Source organism: Schistocerca nitens, chromosome 2 (assembly GCF_023898315.1).
Source record: "Schistocerca nitens isolate TAMUIC-IGC-003100 chromosome 2, iqSchNite1.1, whole genome shotgun sequence".
In the NCBI taxonomy this organism is placed as follows: Eukaryota; Metazoa; Arthropoda; class Insecta; order Orthoptera; family Acrididae; genus Schistocerca; species Schistocerca nitens.
The window spans coordinates 449774111-449791434 of NC_064615.1; the positions used below are offsets into that span (position 1 = coordinate 449774111).

The 17324-nt window shown below is 38.1% G+C and overlaps 1 protein-coding gene across 1 annotated transcript in view; it reads left to right on the forward strand.

Annotated features, from left to right (window-relative positions):
* LOC126235082 (juvenile hormone esterase-like) overlaps positions 1-17025 on the forward strand; it is a 92803-nt gene extending 75778 nt beyond the window's left edge. The window contains exons 9-10 of the mRNA XM_049943815.1: positions 8486-8618; positions 16648-17025. Coding sequence (XP_049799772.1) covers positions 8486-8618; positions 16648-16816 — 302 coding nt within the window. The 3' untranslated portion in view covers positions 16817-17025. The remainder of the gene's footprint in view (positions 1-8485; positions 8619-16647) is intronic.
* The last annotated feature ends 299 nt before the right edge of the window (positions 17026-17324 follow it).

Here is a 17324-nt window from a genome sequence, read left to right on the forward strand (position 1 = left end):
TAATATTCTTTCACTACTTTCATTCTGTATTCCATGAGTACATGTGATATAGCGTTCAAATCTAGTTTCTTTCCTCTCAACATATTCTCAATTACTCATAACATTCTCACCTATCCAGTATTAATTCTTCACAAAATAACATATACTTATTCCTCAGCATTATATATATATTTTCCTCTTATTCATCACCACTTACTTTTTAATTCAACAATAATAATAATAATACCCTTTTCTCATCTTATATTCCATTTACCTCTCTCCGTATTACTATTTATCCTCTTATTAAACTAAAATTACATTCACTCATCTCATTCAGCCACTCACATCACTCATATCAACATTACTATTATCACATGCCTACTAAAGAAAATAATTCTGTTCAGTTCTCTGCCTCCTCTAATGTGTATATACCTCCTCTAATGTGTATATGCCTCAATAGCAACTCCTCTTATAACCAAATATCTTATTAGCTATTGGATGGTACACATCGCTTTTTAGACTTACCTGCATTCATTAGATTGTAAGTATCTGTATAACTTCAATGAAGGCTCATCATAACTGTATATCATATTAATTATCTTCTTCTCGTTAGCTAACATTTTACTGTATGTATTTTGTCAAATGTCTGTGTGGGTGTAGACCTCTGGGTTTATGTGTTAATGGATACTCTAATGAATTACAGCCAGGGTGTGGAATATTTGCAATTTGGTATGGTCCAGAGTATAAGACCCGCCATTTCCTGTTGAAATGTTTCAGTTTTGTGGGTTTAGGATGTGTTCTTAGTAAAACTAACTCATCAACTTGAAATGTTTGTGCTTTCCTGACACCTCTGTCATATTTCTGCTTTCTTTCCTTAGCATTGTCACATAATGTTGTGTAAGCTTGTCTTACCTTTTTGTCTAAACTAACAGGATTTGTTGATGCTGTAAATTTAGGTAGAGGGTCTGTCCATTCATTTCTTTCTGTTTCATCCATAATTAATTCGGTTGGTGTGTATCCAGTAGAAATGTGAGTTAAATTGTTCACTATTTGTTCAAATGGTGCCAGGTATTCTACCCATTTTGTGTGCTTCTCTGGTGTGTGTGTTCTCATAAACTGTCCAAATTCTCGAAATGTTCCTTCTACCGGGTTTCCTGCCGCGTGAAATCTTGAAATTAAAATATGTTTAACATTCTGTTCTTCAATAAAAGTCTTCCATTTTAAACTGGTAAAATATGCTGCATTATCCGTGATTATAACTTCAGGTTTTCCTATTCTTACAAAATAATCTGTTAATAGACGTCTGGTAATAGCAGTGGTAGAAACTGAACGTAAAGCATATAATTCTAAATACTTTGTGAAAACATCTAACACAGCAAGGATGTATTTCATCCCTCCACGTGCTTGTGGACAGGGTCCTGCAATATCTAAAGAAATTAGCTGTAATGGCCTCTTAGGTATGACTGGATGCAATTCATTCGTGCTTGTGCGATTAGAATATTTGGCTTTCTGACATATGATGCATTTCCTAATATTCCTCAATACTCTTCGCCTTAAATTTGGAAAGTAGCAATATTGTATAATCTTATCTGTAGATTTGGTTACGCCATAGTGTCCCCAAGTTCTGTGTGTAAATAAAATAAAATCATCAACATGAGCTTCTGGTAAGCAAACACACCAAAGCTGTGATTCAGGGTTTCGTCGGTGAAATAGTACTTCTTTGTGTAATGTGTAATATTTTTCAAGATGTGGGTCTGTTCCTGCACGTAATTTATTCTTTATCTGGATCCACCTGGGATCATTGTCCTGCAATATGTCTAACTTCCTGCATATGTTTTTGTAGTAAGGTGCAAATGTACCATCATACATGAGTGAAATTTTGAAATCTGATGTTTGTTCTGTCACATCTGAAAATTCTTGTAGGCCTTGTGGCAAACGAGATAGAGCATCGGCTATAATGTTGGATTCTCCTTCTATGTATATAATATCAAAACCTTATTCTTGTAGTGATGCACACCAGCGTGCAAGACGTGAATGTAATAACTTGCATGATAGAAGGAAAGAAAGAGCTTGATGATCAGTATAAAGCTTAGTACGTTTTCCCCATAGAAAGTAGCGAAAATTGTGAAATGCCCATACTATGGCAAGTGTTTCGCGCTCGGTCACTGAATATGACTTTTCGCATTCAGTGAGCGTGCGGCTAGCAAAACTGATAAGTTTGATGACTGTTTGTTCATTTTCTACATGAATTTGGAATAAATAGCCCATAGGAACTTGCATCTGTTACTAGGCAAAAGTCTGACGTCATGTCAGGATGACATAACAACGGTGCATTTACTAAAGCATTCTTAATCGCTTCAAAATCTGTCTGACAGAACTCTGTGTCCATTTCCAAATATTATTTCTTTTGAGTAAAGATAGAAGATGTGGACTGTTAAGAAGATGGTAGGGTACAAATTTCCTGAAGAATGAAGCTAGACCAAGAAAGGCTTTGAGTTGTTTACGATTCTGTGGGGATGGAAAATTCTTAATTGCATCAATTTTTCTTGAGTCTGGATAAATACCTTCAGTTGATATGATGTGACCAAGGAATTTGATTTCTCTCCTCCATAATTTCGTCTTTGATAAATTGATAGTGACACCTGCGTCAGAAAATTTAGTCAGAAGTTGCTTCAAAAGATTAACATGTTCTTCCTAAGTAGTGGTGGAAATGACAATGTCATCAACATAAACTGTGATTTGCAATAGCAATTGTGGTCCAAGAGCAGCGTCTAAGGCTTCAATAAATACTCCAGAACTCTCTCATACACCAAAGGGTAGAACACAAAATTGATAACTACGTCCCTCACATAGAAATGCAGTGTATTTACGACTGTTTTTATGGAGGTTCACCTGCCAAAACGATGAGCGGAGGTCGATATTGGTGAAATACTGTACATTATGAAATTTTAAAAGTTGTTCTTCCAAATTTATAAGTCGTGTGTTGATTGGAATTATGACTTTGTTAATTTCTCGTGCGTCCAGCACTAACCTTACACTACCATCTTCTTTATTAACTGCTAGGATCGGACTGCAATATGGTGAATGTGACCTTTCAATGATACCCCCAGCTTGCATTCTTTCAATCTCTTTCAAAACTGCGGGTTTCTTTGACCAAGAAATATTATAATATGTTCTACAATATGTTTTGTGTGGTTTAACATCCATCTCATAAGTATAGCCTCTAATAATTCCACGTTTCTCCATAAATACCTCAGCAACGTGCTGCAAAACTTCAAGTAATTCAAGTTGTTGTTCTTTCGTCAGATATTCAGATTCTGTGCATTTCTCATATAAATCATTAGGTTTAATTCCCTGAGATACAGCTTCATTAAAAGTTAAATCACATATGTTTGTTGCTGGTGGATACACAAAATGTAACTGTTCAAACTTACCTTGTTTACTATTTAAGTTTTTACCCTGTGTTAACTTTATTGTCAGTTGTTGTAGGTTTACGGTTAAATGACATTTCCCTTTTCCTGAATCTATGATTGCTTGATATTCATTCAAAAAGTCAATTCCTAATATGCAATGCATAACTAATTTGTGATTCTTGAGTTTCTCCCGGCGTATTTGATAATCAAAATATCCACGGGTGTGCTGCCGGTCTATAGTGTCCGTTGGACACTATAGACCGGCAGCACACCCGTGGATATTTTGATCATAACTAATTTATCTACTACCAGGAAACTGTAATTGAGTGGTATATTTGAAACTGTGAAGTTAATGAGAGCTTGAAAGTTCACGTTCTTTGATTTGTTACCGGTGGCACTTATAATGTGACAATTCTGTACTGGCAATGTTTGCATGTTCATTATTTGTTTGAGTTCATTATATAAAGACATTTAAATGACACTTGCTGCTGCTCCTGTATCTAACATTACTTCCACTTCATAACTCGTGTTATAGCCTGAATAATCTTCTTTATTTTACTGGTACTATTAAAATCTACATCCTGATATAATTATTTTTCTGTTTTCTTACTGTCATCATAACGGAGAAAACAAATCGTCGGTTCCGTTGCGCTCTGCTCCCTATCGACCGTAACTCGAGCGCTTAGCTCGGTCGTCGTTCGTTTTCCGGCAAATTCGGTTGTTGCTGCGGGTTGGGGTCATTGCCCAACTCAATAATATTTACATTTCTGTCGTGTGTCACCCAAGTATCAGCTGTTTGGTTGTTGACATTAACTCGCGTCGCATTGGGAGTTCCGTTAGGTAGGAATTGAGGGTTGCTGTATTGCATGTGTCGTGGCGGTGGTTCATTGTGATTTCCCCATACATTATTTCGCCCATGACTGTAACTGGTATTGTCATTACTGTTATTCCTGCAATACATGTTTGGATGTTGTTTCTCTGAAAATATCCTGGATTGTACCTGTTATCCTCTCTTCTTTGATCTCTATGATTTCGGTTCCTTCATCTGTTGTTGTTATTTTGAATATAACTGTTATTGTTCTGATTGTAATTACTGTTCGGATAACCATTATTGTAACAATTACCGTTTCCCTGCCAATACTGCGAGTTGTTTCTCCTAATATTGAATGGATTTTTCCCAGTGTAGTGCGAATTGTTTATTTGAGTGTTTTGTTGTGGTATCGGAGGCGGATTCCAATAGCCTCTGGAACCGCAAGACCGCTACGGTCGCAGGTTCGAATCCTGCCTCGGGCATGGTTGTTTGTGATGTCCTTAGGTTAGTTAGGTTTAACTAGTTCTAAGTTCTAGGGGACTAATGACCTCAGCAGTTGAGTCCCATAGTGCTCAGAGCCATTTGAACCATTTTGAACCAATAGCCTCTGTCATTTCTGTTGTTGTGCTTACGCGAATTTCTTGGATGGATCGGATACAATTGATTGAAATTCCTGATCTCATCTCTGTAAACAACATCTATCTCATCAACCTATCTGAAAAAATTCTTTATGTTGTCCTCGGACACTCCTATTAATTTATCACGGTAAGGAAATGGTAGGTGGCTTTTAAGTGTTCTAATTACACCTGGTAAATCTGCTGGTTTTGTCCAATATAATGATTTGTCTAGGTAACGTTAAAAGTATTGACGTAAAGTCTATTTCTTCGGGTTGTAAATTTCAGAATTGTATACTTCTCGTTTTAAACTTTGCTGTTCTGTGATCGACCAGAATTCCTCAAGAAATGCTTGTTCAAACTGTTCAAATGTTAAACATCGTCTTTTCATTGCTGCTCCCCACTTAGCTGCTCTTCCACGTAACAAATTTGTAACATATCGAATTTTATCAGCTTCTAACCAATGTCTCGGGAAAATACCGTCAAAAGAGCGGATGAAAACAGTCGGATGCACTTTGTCTTTCTCATCACATGAAAATGTCTGAAAGTATCCATGTCGTACTAATGTTCCATCAGCTACTCCCGATGGTATTATGGATCCTGCATTTTGTGTCAAACTGTGCATAGTATGTGGTGATGTCTGATAGTAATTTTGATCTTCTGGTAGCATTGAAAATGGTTCATTGGGATTTGTATCACTCATTGGTAATCCTATTTTCGGCTGTGTGCTGGGTCTAGCATTATTCGGATTCTCATTTGTGTTTTGGTTGCCTGTTATGGGCTTTGGTATCACTGACAAACTTGGTATTACATTTTATTTAAATTTACGTACCTCTTTCTGAATATTATCTGTTTCTCCCTTTACTTGTTCCTTTGTCTTATCTAAAATGATCTGTGTCATTGTCTCAAACTTCTCATCTAAATAATCATCACATAATTTGCATTCATGTACAAGTTTCTCTGCTACAGTTGTGTCATTCTTTAAAGATGCTACATCTGCTCTGTTTTCCAGTTTTTCTAACTTCTCCTGTAAGGATTTCTGCTCCAATATGACATCATTTAATCTGTCTGAAAGGTCTGTAATCGTCAGGTCTAAGTGTTCTTGGTTTGTTTTTACGGAATTGTGTGACCGTCGTAATTCGTCAACTTGGGTACTGGTTTTCTGTTGTTCAAAAACTACTGTTAACAATTTCTCATTACATCGTTGTAAGTCAGTTTTTGTCTCGTCACTGAATTCCATAAATACATTTTCTTGTCTCGTAATCTTGTCTGATAAGTCAATAAATTTCCTTCCAAGACTACTGGTGGTTTCTGCCAAGTCGGCAATTCGTCTCGATTGTTTTTCAAAATTTTGTTTTATGTCCCGTGTCAGTTCATCGAATTTAGTGTCAAATTTCCCAATGTCACCTTTTAAATTGTCGCCTAAAGCGTCAAATTTTCTGTTTTGGTCACAAAGTAACTTCAGAATCTGGTTGATCATGTCAGAGTCCTGTGTCTTAGTATCGTCATTTTTTTGTGTCTGATTGATGTCTGGTTCTGAAGTTGACGTTGTCAATGTCGCGTTTTGTCGCGTAGTACTCACTCTCCATTCGCCTGTATATCTGTTTAAATATAGGGGTTGTTGTCTTAATCGATCCGGTAAAATTATGTCTTGAACATCCTCACTATTAAGTTCAATATTCATTTGATTGTCGGACATGTTTTGCAATGTGTCACTTTCACTAAGCTCGTCCGCGGAAACAATTTCTAAGCGTCTAGAGTCGATCTTGCGATTTTCGTAATTAATTGCAAATAAAATTTTCCAATGGCAAAATAAAAATTTAAAATATGATATGTTGAAATCTGAAATTTCTCTTATGGAAATGGATATTTCTATATGATTTTTAATTAGAAATTGAATTATTAAACTGGTACTGAAATTTTCCTCTCACAAATAAATGAATGTGAATATGCTCTTCACTTATCATTTGCAATAATAGTAAATCAATTTTAACTACAATTAGGAAAAATAATGTCGAAATAAATGAATCGGAATAAAGGAAGTACAGATGGCTGTTTGAAACTGGAAAAAAAGTAAATTTCTGTACTCACCAATTTTTTTTGTTCTTCAGTCTTATGTTGCAAATGTAGCGTCAGATATACAGTTTTGAATCCAAAATTTTTCTTTCGCGTCCGTGCAAATTATTTTATGGAACGTTATCCTTTTCCTTTTTTTTTTAACAAATTAATTTCCTCAGCATGAAAATGAAAATTAACACGAATTAATAACAGGGAAAACAATATTGTTGTAAATTTCATGCACGTAACGTTACAATTTAAGTGAATGAGACTTAGTCCAAATTCATTTTCTGATGCTATTAAGTGATTAAAATTAGATAAAATGTCCAAAATTTATAATAATTGCACGTGTTTCAAATCCGGAGATTGTAAGTCCTGTCACCAGGACGCCAATTGTAGTGTTTCCTTTACTCTGGGTTCTGCCGTGAAAATATAAAATAGAAAATCTGATTGGGTTTTGAATTTTGGTGGTTTCAGTTACGGATAAGGCGGACTTCATATTATTGATTGAGATAGTGCTGTAATTTGACCGTGCATGGCAGACCGGGTCGGCAACACTACAAAAAGCGACTGTACGGAAATAGCATCAGAAACTAGTGGAAATTTACCTTACAATCTTGTCAGAAACGCAGTACAAATTACAATATAGTCTTCATGGCTGTCGTCCTCATTCCCTTGTAGGACGACCCGTCTTTCACTTTTCTCCGTCTGTTGAAAACTTCAAGTTGTCACTGTCATGATCAATTCACAAATTTGGCGATAACCACCTCGAATCACTATTGAAACAACCTCGCTTTGTAATATAATTTTAATTTCCACCCAAAACCACATTCAACACAGCGCCGAAAAATACACGTCTTTCTTATGAAGACAAGAGAGAGAGAGTAATCAATTAGCAGTTAAAAACAAAACCCACGCAAAAGTAAAAAAAAAGAACAAAATTATTTATAAAAATCGGTCGCTGGCGCAGCGCTCTTCTGCGTGCGCGATCGTGAATTATATCTTTGTATTGGCGGAGGCGCGGTAGTCAAAGTACCATTACAACGGCGCTAAGCCTCAAGGCGAATTCGCTGCAGCTTTATGTCTTCATGTCTATTATGTCGAAGATGCTGGACAATAAAATTAACAAATGTGAATGTCCACAAGTCGTTGAACTTGAGAAGAAAATCTGCAGAATTGTCACAATGCATGAGGGAAAGTGTGTATAACAAACAACCGACAATTTCTAATTCATATTATTTGACGAAACGACTACAGATATCTTGATGAGCAATCTGGTACTATGAAGTACTGCTTCCACATTCTCGACCGCCTCAGAGTCCTGTTTAATAGCTTCCTGTGTTGACTAAAATGACGTTTTGATTTTTAAATTGCCTTCCACAAAAACTATCATGTATAAATTTGTTACTTTTAATTTCTTCGCCAATATCTTCGGCTTCTTTCTCAACAGTTCACCAGTAATATTGCAGAAATAATATTTGATTCTTTAGCAATTTGTACTGTGTCTTATTTGTGTAATCTTTTACGGGTACATATTGCAAAGGTATGGAATATTTTTGTTTACTTCCTTGAAACAATCGGATGTATACAACTTGGTGACTGTGGTGCAGGTGCGTGCCACGGGGACGACGTGTTCTACCTGTTCCGCTCCTCTGTGTTCGACGTCGCCGCTGAGCCCACATCAGCAGAAAGCAAAACCATTGCCAACCTGACAAAGCTGTGGACCAACTTCGCCAAAACAGGGTACCTATGTTGCTCTTGATACAAGTATCTATTTATCTCATTATTTATTTATTTTGGTATTTGGTCATATTGACCATATATCCATCTACATATTACAAGAGTTCTTAACACAAATTACGTTTTAATTTCATGCTTATACTACAGTTTTGTTTGAACAAATATATCAAATTAACACAAAAATTTGGATAATATTTTATGTACACTCATAATGTTAGTGAATAGCTAATAGTGGACAGCAGTTTGTAGTTAATTATCAGGTGTTACTATAATGAGCAATAGATTTGTTTGTAGTTGTCATACAGCGTGCAGGAAAAGCGAATAGCTTAAAATTCCGATTGATATCCAAGAACCCTCACAATATTGGGACCAAATAAACTTGATTCATATATGGCTAGAAGCTGAACTATGGTTGAATTTTATCCTTTTTAGCGATGGTATTTGTCTTCTTCTTCCTTTAAACGAAGTAAATCAAGGTTTTCGGGGAATATCTGCTTGTACTTTTGAGTAACTTTTACCTCCTACAATCTTAGTTTGATTCCACCTGCTCTCCATATCTAAAAAATCTCGTTTTTTAAAGATGTTGTTAATTTCAGTTCGTGATAGTTTGAAAACACGTTTTTGTGGAAAGGTCATTGCTTCTGCTGGTCTGTCAAATGTTAACTGAACATCATTCCTATGTGGCGCTTTACCCATATAAATTTTTCTTGTTGGCCAATTGTATTCCATAGAGGAGACAGATATCTGATTGGGGAGAAAAAAAAATTGGTAGTACCCGACGTTTCGGCAGAACATAGCGCAACCTACATTGTTTCTGTGCTAAGATTTTATTCACACGGTATAAATTTCGTACAAGTATTCAAAAAAAATGGTTCAAATGGCTCTGAGCACTATGGGACTTAACAGCTGTGGTCATCAGTCCCCTAGAACGTAGAACTACTTAAACCTAACTAACCTAAGGACATCACACACATCCATGCCCGAGGCAGGATTCGAACCTGCGACCGTAGCAGTCGCGCGGCTCCGGACTGAGCGCCTAGAACCGCGAGACCACCGCGGCCGGCACAAGTATTCACATTTTTAATAAGTGACATTTGCACTATGTATCCCCGTGTTTATGTGCAGTCTAAACAGTTTATTGTTGAGTTTCTATTACTGGCAGACACTTTGTAACAAATATCTCCGGCCAAAATCACTATGTGTGTGTGTGTGTGTGTGTGTGTGTTAGAGGGAGGGAGGGAGAGAGAGAGAGAGAGAGAGAGAGAGAGAGAGAGAAAGGAAAAAGTTTGTATACTTGTCTTACCAAGGGTATGTGCTGTCCGAGGAAAAGTGGTGGCTCCCTAGCCTAAGCACAGAGGCTGAGTATAGGTCTTGTCCTCAAAGCTCCCATGGTTGACCTGATTCCTCGCATTGGATTTCACCAAGGATCTTCAGACAGGATGACCGAGTACACAGAGACTTGGATCGTACAAAGGTTCGATAAAACGACAATAGGCATGTTCAACTTTCTACTCATCTCTTGTGGCTAACGTACTTTAAAACGTTAGTGTCTTCATATACCTCACGTGTGACATCCAAATACATTTATCGTCTCATGTGTGGCCTAGAAATCTCAGCGACTCCTTGACATTGTAACTCGTGTCTTGAATTCTAAGCTCTATTGTGTGAAACCTCTTCATCTCTGGGTAACTACTGCACTCTACATGCGTTTGAACCGATTACCGCATTCATCTCTTGGTCTCCCTGTACAAATTTACCCCCACAATTCCCTTCATTGTGATTCTTTCTAGCCTCAGGACATACCTTATCAACTGACCTCTTCTTTCAGTCAGCTTATGCTATAGATTTCTATTTTTCCCCAATTCGATTCAGTACCTCCTCATTATTCATTCGATCTATCCATCTAATTTTTAGCAATCTTCTGTAGCACCACATTTCAAAAACTTCTACTCTCATCTTATCTGAACCACTTATCGTCCACGTTTCACTGCCATACCAGCCTACTTTCCAAACAAGGACATTTAGAAAAGACTTCATAACGCTTAAATTTATATTATATGTTAACAAATTCCTCTTTTCCAGTAATGCTTTTCTTACTGTAGCCAGTCTGAAATTTAAGTTCTCTCTGCTTCGATCATCATCAGTTATTTCGATGTCCAAATAAAGAAACTCATCTACTACTTTTAGTGTCATATTTCCTAATCTAATTTCTTCAGCATCACATGATTTAATGCAGGTTCATTTCATTAACGTCATGGAAAATTAAAAATATGATTTGAACAGTTAGTAAAATAATACATTTTCTGGTCTTAATTAATAGTTCCAGAGATGCTGGAAAAATAGCGGAAAATGTAAAAATCTTTCACAAATAAAAAGCAGTGAACGGAGCTCTTAACCGTGGGTGCTATAATATTAATAACCATTAAAAACTGGGTCATAGTTGAAAAGTTACCTTAAGGGACACATTTTGTACAAAACCTCCGGCTCATATTTAAAAGTACGTGATAAGCGGATGGCGTGTCTAAACATGGAAATACGTTCCCGGAAGTCACTTTCCTGGAGCTTTCTGAACGTATGCTACCGGCAAGCAGTACGTAATCAGTTGATAGCTTGCACAGGAAAACCTTTTGTATTGCAGACACAATGAAAACATCTGCTGACAGGCCTATTGATAGAGTCTAGAAATTCCGAAATGGGTCATATAATAATACACAGGGTAACAATTATTGAACTATATGAAGAAAAAGTAAAATAGTTACAAACTACAGAGTGCAAACACTTTATTCAGCATGTAAAAGTCACTACAGATATCCGGATTTAGGTTATGACACGTTGGATATGCCTGCCATCGTTGGCAATGATGTGCCGCAGACTCATAGCGAAATTCTGCATGACCCGCAGAAGTTTGGGACCAACTATGCCGTCGATGACCTCCTGAATGGCTTTTTTCAGCTCATCAATGGTTTTTGGGTTATTACTGTACACCTTGTCTTTAATATAGCCCCACAAAAAGGAGTTGCACTTGTTCAGACCCGGAGACTATGGTGACCAATCGAGACCTATGCCAGTGGCCTCTGGATACCCCAAAGCCAGAATGCGGTCCCCAAAGTGCTCCTCCAGGACATCAAACACTCTCCTGCTTCGATGGGGTCGAGCTCCGTCTTACGTGAACTACATCTTGTCGAAATCAGGGTCACTTTGGATAATGGGGATGAAATCATCTTCCAAAACCTTCACGTACCGTTCTGTAGTCATCGTGCCATCAAGGAATATCGCATCGATTATTCCGTGACGGGAAATTGCACGCCACATAGTCACCCGTTGAGGGTCAAGAGATTTCTCGATCGCGAAATGCGGATTATCAGTCTCCCAAATGCGCCAGTTTTACTTGTTGACGAACCCATTCAAATGAGAACGACAAGGCGCGTGCGCATGCGCGTACTAATTCCCATCATGCCCCATGGCCAACCATGTCGTTTGAACGTCCTAAGGCAAACCGTTGAGAAGTTATAATAATTTTATTTCATATGGTTCAATAATTGTCACCCTACACGATTACCAAGAAGACAGCTTCTGATGGGAAATAAATTTTGTGAATAAAGGGCAGTGTACATATTATAGCTGAGTAGATCCAACCCATCTTTCAATGGAGTCCCGTATTTCATTCCTTGTTATTGCTATGTCTCTATTCCAAAGTATTTGGCCTTCACAAGTAACAAGAATGTCTGCATTCAGTATTTTATGACATATTAAGCACAGAATTTGATACGTAAAATATATTCAGGCAGAAATAAAATTCTCCATGAACTATAATGTAAAAAACAGAAGGGCTGTAATAAATTGATACTTTTTACTTGAGTGGAAATATCCCTACAAATTCATAAATATTCTTAAAAGAAACAATGACTTTTTTATGAACTCTATACTATTTCTTTTTATTTCTCCAACACGGTAAACGCACTGTGTCACATTATGACCAATATCATTCCATCCTTGAAAAAATATTTCTCTGTATTTCCCCTTCCTAGTTATGCGATCCTTCCCGCAAACGCCTGTCTAGCTCATGCTTAAAATTTCGGCGCCTAAGGACTGTAGAAGTGTTTGTAATTTACTGAGTTTGGTACAGGAGCTGTAGATGGATAATTTATAGCGTTCGCCGTAGTCGTTGTCCTCCATAATAGGGAAACCTTCCACAGTTCCCGAATGCTCGACGCTTTTGTGGATGTTATACAGAACTATTTTCGTTTGTTGGAAACGATACATATAACTATACCCTGTAGCACAGACAGAATGAGCACCCATGCATATCTATACCGTAACATTTTCTCCTACATGCCTCATTCTATCTTGAATGCCCTTTTTAATCTTATTCTCCCACACATAAATATTAAATTTTTCTTTGTGTCTTCATTAGTTTCAAATACTTTGAGAGGGGTAAGATGCACACAAGAGAAACTTTCAACTTATCTTCATTTTCTCTTCTTGTTGTTGGTTCCACTTCTTGCGTCTAGGGGTACATTCTTAAGCTGAAATTTTGACTTTATGTTGTGTGTTCCTGATGACTAAATAACTGATGAAGATCTACCTGTTGCTATGATTTTCTTTTGTTTCATCCCATTATTACATATCACACTGACTTTACAATCTCCACTTTCATAAAACCATCAATTACATTGTTGTGAACAAATGATACGTGCGTTTCCATCAGAGGCATGCCCAATGCTCCCAACATTCTGCGGTACTCACAATATTCCAAAGAGTTTACAAAGCAAAAGAGTTTACATACTTTCTTGACATAAGAAGAATCTTTACTAGGTCACATCATTATTTTGTTAATGAAACCAGAAATAAATGTAATAATTAACATGAGATTGTGCAATTAATAATATGAATTTTAAGTATGCCACAAATTTCGTAATTTCAAATGTTTCTAAATGAAAAGTAATTTTAGCTGTACGTACAGATTAATAACAAATTAATTTCTTTTTATACGTTTTAGCCTGAAGTATAACACATCATGTACAAAATAAAACGAAATTCTTGCAGGGAAACAGCCGACAATGTTCACCTATACCAGATTCGGGATTAATCCTGGTATCGGTTACTTCCATAAAAAAAGGTAGTGTTAGAGGGTGCCCCGTTACACCTTCTTTTACTCACTGTTCACTCTTCATCATGCCAAAGCTATTTTCAATCTGGAACAAATGTACTCATATGTAAATCGCACTATTCTGCAAGTTCAGACGACACTTCTGAGTTGCTGTACTTTGCCTATCAAGCATGAATTTACAAAGTTCAGAATTTGGGTAATTTTGAAAACTATGTTATCACAATAAGCTCCGTCTTTTTCACTTGCAGACACATTTTTATCCGTAGCCAGTCAACGATGCTTTTGCATTTTTTCTACGCTTACATCCACAATTTTCTTGAGCAGTCGCCGGCCGAAGTGGCCGTGCGGTTCTAGGCGCTGCAGTCTGGAACCACGAGACCGCTACGGTCGCAGGTTCGAATCCTGCCTCGGGCATGGATGTGTGTGATGTCCTTAGGTTAGTTAGGTTTAACTGGTTCCAAGTTCTAGGGGACTAATGACCTCAGAAGTTGAGTCCCATAGTGCTCAGAGCCATTTCAACCATTTTGAACCTGAGCAGTCGTCGATGCTAGCGACCAGATCCTATTTCTGTCCTGTACCTAATGGTGTAATGGGTGACCAAACACATGAATTGTGTAAACAGGGTACACAATTTTGCTCAAAACATGGTAGAAATGTACTGTTCGCGAAAGTACAGTGAAGTTCCTACGGAGGGATTCACTTAGTGAGTAGTACTGTAATTGAGAGTAAATGAATGCATGTTACCTTAATCTACGTCTGCATCTATATGATTACTGCGTAGTTCACGATTAAGTACCTGGCAGAGGGTTTACCTAACCACTTTCAAGCTACTTCTCTACCATTCCACTCTCAACAACGCCACCGAGCGAGGTGGCGCAGTGGTTAGCACACTGGACTCACATTCGGGAGGACGACGGTTCAACCCCGTCTCCAGCCCTCCTGATTTAGCTTTTCCGTGATTTCCCTAAATCGTTTCAGGCAAATGCCAGGATGGCTCCTTTGAAAGGGCACGGCCGATTTCCTTCCCACTCCTTCCCTAACCCGAGCTTGCGCTCCGTCTCTAATGACCTCGTTGTCGACGGGACGTTAAACACTAACCACCACCACTCTCAACAACGCCCTGGATAACGAAGACTTAAATCTTTCCTTGCGAGTTCTGATTTCTCTTAATTTGTTATGATGATAATTTTCCCGTGTGTAGGTGTGCGCCAAGAAAATATTTTCACACTCTGAGGAGAAAGTTTGTAACTGAAATTTTATAAGGAGTTCTTGGCGCAGCGAAAAATGCCTTTGCTTTAATGACTGTCACACCAATTCTCTTTGGTAGACTTGTTATATTGTCTAAATGTTCTACCAATAAATCGCAGTCTTTGGTTTGCATTCTCCACAACAGTATCTATGGCATCGTTCTAATTTAAGTTATACGTAATTGTAATCGCTAAGTAATTATTTTATCTTACAGCGTTTTGATTTGTGTGGTTTATCGTGTAACCGAAATTTAGCGGATTCATTTTAGTATTCAAGTGAATGACTTCACACTTTTCTATATTTAGAGTAAACTGCCACTTTTTGCATCTCATAGACAGCTTGTCTAAATCATTTTCCAATTCGATTTGATCATCTGATGATTTTAGAAGACGATAGATGGCTGCATCATTTGCAAACAGTCTGAGAGGACTACTCAGATTGTCTCCTAAGTGTTGATCAATTAGAGCTGAGGGCCTATAACATTTATGTGGGGAACGCCAGATATTACTTCTGTTGTACTCGATGACTTTCCGTCATTTATTACGAATAGTCACCTTTCTTACAGGAAATCACGAATCCAGTCACACAACTGAGACGATACTCAATAGGCACGCAGTTTGATTAGAAGTCGTTTATGACTTTTGACAAAAAGGCTTCTGGAAATCTAAAACTACGGAAACAATTTGACGTCCCCTGTCGATAGCACTCATTATTTAGTGAGAATAAAGAACTAGTTGTGTTTCACAAGAACGATATATTCTGTATCGGTGTTGGCTATTTGTCAATAAAGCGTTTCTTCGAGATGATTCATAATATTGGAGCACAGTATATTTTCCAAAATCCTACTACAAGTTGACGTTAGTAATATGGCAGCAGGCACCTCGCCTTTTTAAGTGTTTTAAGGAGTTTCTCTACACCGAAGATATCTGTTTCTAAGTTATTCATATTGGCAGTCGTTCTTTATTGGAATTCTGGAATATTTACTTTGACTTATTTTGTGAAGGAATTCCGGAAAACCGTGTCTAGTAACACTTCTTTAGCGGCGCTGTCGTCAGTAACATGCACATTGTTATCGCGCAGGGAAGGTATTGATTGCGACTTGCTCTGGTTGACCTTACTTACGACCTGCTCTCACGACAGGCACGGATCCATGGATTGATTAGAAGGCTGGTGGAGAAGTGGTAGGGCTGTAGTTCTACCTGTGGATTCACAAATTATGTAGGATTTTGTTTTGACACCACGTATGGCCAGATTGTGAATGTGCATCTTTAGGTGTCTGGTATGTTGTCTGCAGTCAGTCAGGCCACAAGCCTATGCATTGATCATGCCCAAGCAACTGAAAACTATATTATGTTAAACGTATCTCGTAATTTCTAGAATTTCTTGCGTTTTTCGAAACTTAGTTTTTAGGTTACTTTACTTGACGAAAGTCAGCTGTGAAATTTGCAATTGATTATGAAAAATATTTGATTTTTGGGGATAGGGGTGGGGATTAGAAGGTTGGGCCATTGGCATTGTGACGCCCCCCTCGCTCCCCCTTGCATCCCCCGTTGTGTCACGCTAAATAAATCCTGACTTTCAGATGCTTTCTTTTGCATCAAAATGTTCTTGCTGTCAAGAACACTGGAGGAGCTTGTGGATTCTGTAATAGGTAGCGTGCTAATCTTTTTACAGAAACCCAACGCCAGACAAAGGAGGCGAGCTGGGCGTGACGTGGCCGGCTTTCAGCGAGCGCGCGCCGTCCTACCTGCGCATCGACAACAGCGGCCTCAGCGTGGCCAAGGAGCTCTTCGGCGAGCGCATGGCCTTCTGGGACAGGCTGTACGAGCGCCTCAGCAAGTAGGCGCTGCCGCCGAAAATAACTACCGGCGCTGTTAATGTGCGTGCACAGCCGCATTCCCTGTGATGCTGTGGGTTTTGGTCTGCCGATAGTTTTTAATAAGAGAAAACAACGTCAGTGACCTAAACGAACCACGATTTCACGTGCAAGAACAACATTTTGCTGTTATTTCATTAATTAACTAGTAGTAATTTTTTCAACGCATGATACGGTTTTCTGTACCTGATTGTCATTTGTTGGAATTAAAGACTGCATCCAGCTGTTGCTGGCCATACTTAATTGTACGTAAAACTCATTTCATGACCAATGAACCACCTTATTATATCAGAAGGATTAGTTAATTCGCTTTGTTGTCTACTATGAGGAACTTTCTATGGTATAAGGGAGCGTTCGGGTAACAATCGACGCTTCGGCCCCTGTGCTGGCATCTTCTTCAGTATCTTGTGATGTCCACTGTAGATTGAGCTCAGGACAGCACAAGATGCCAAAGAAGATGCCAGTAGAGGGGTCG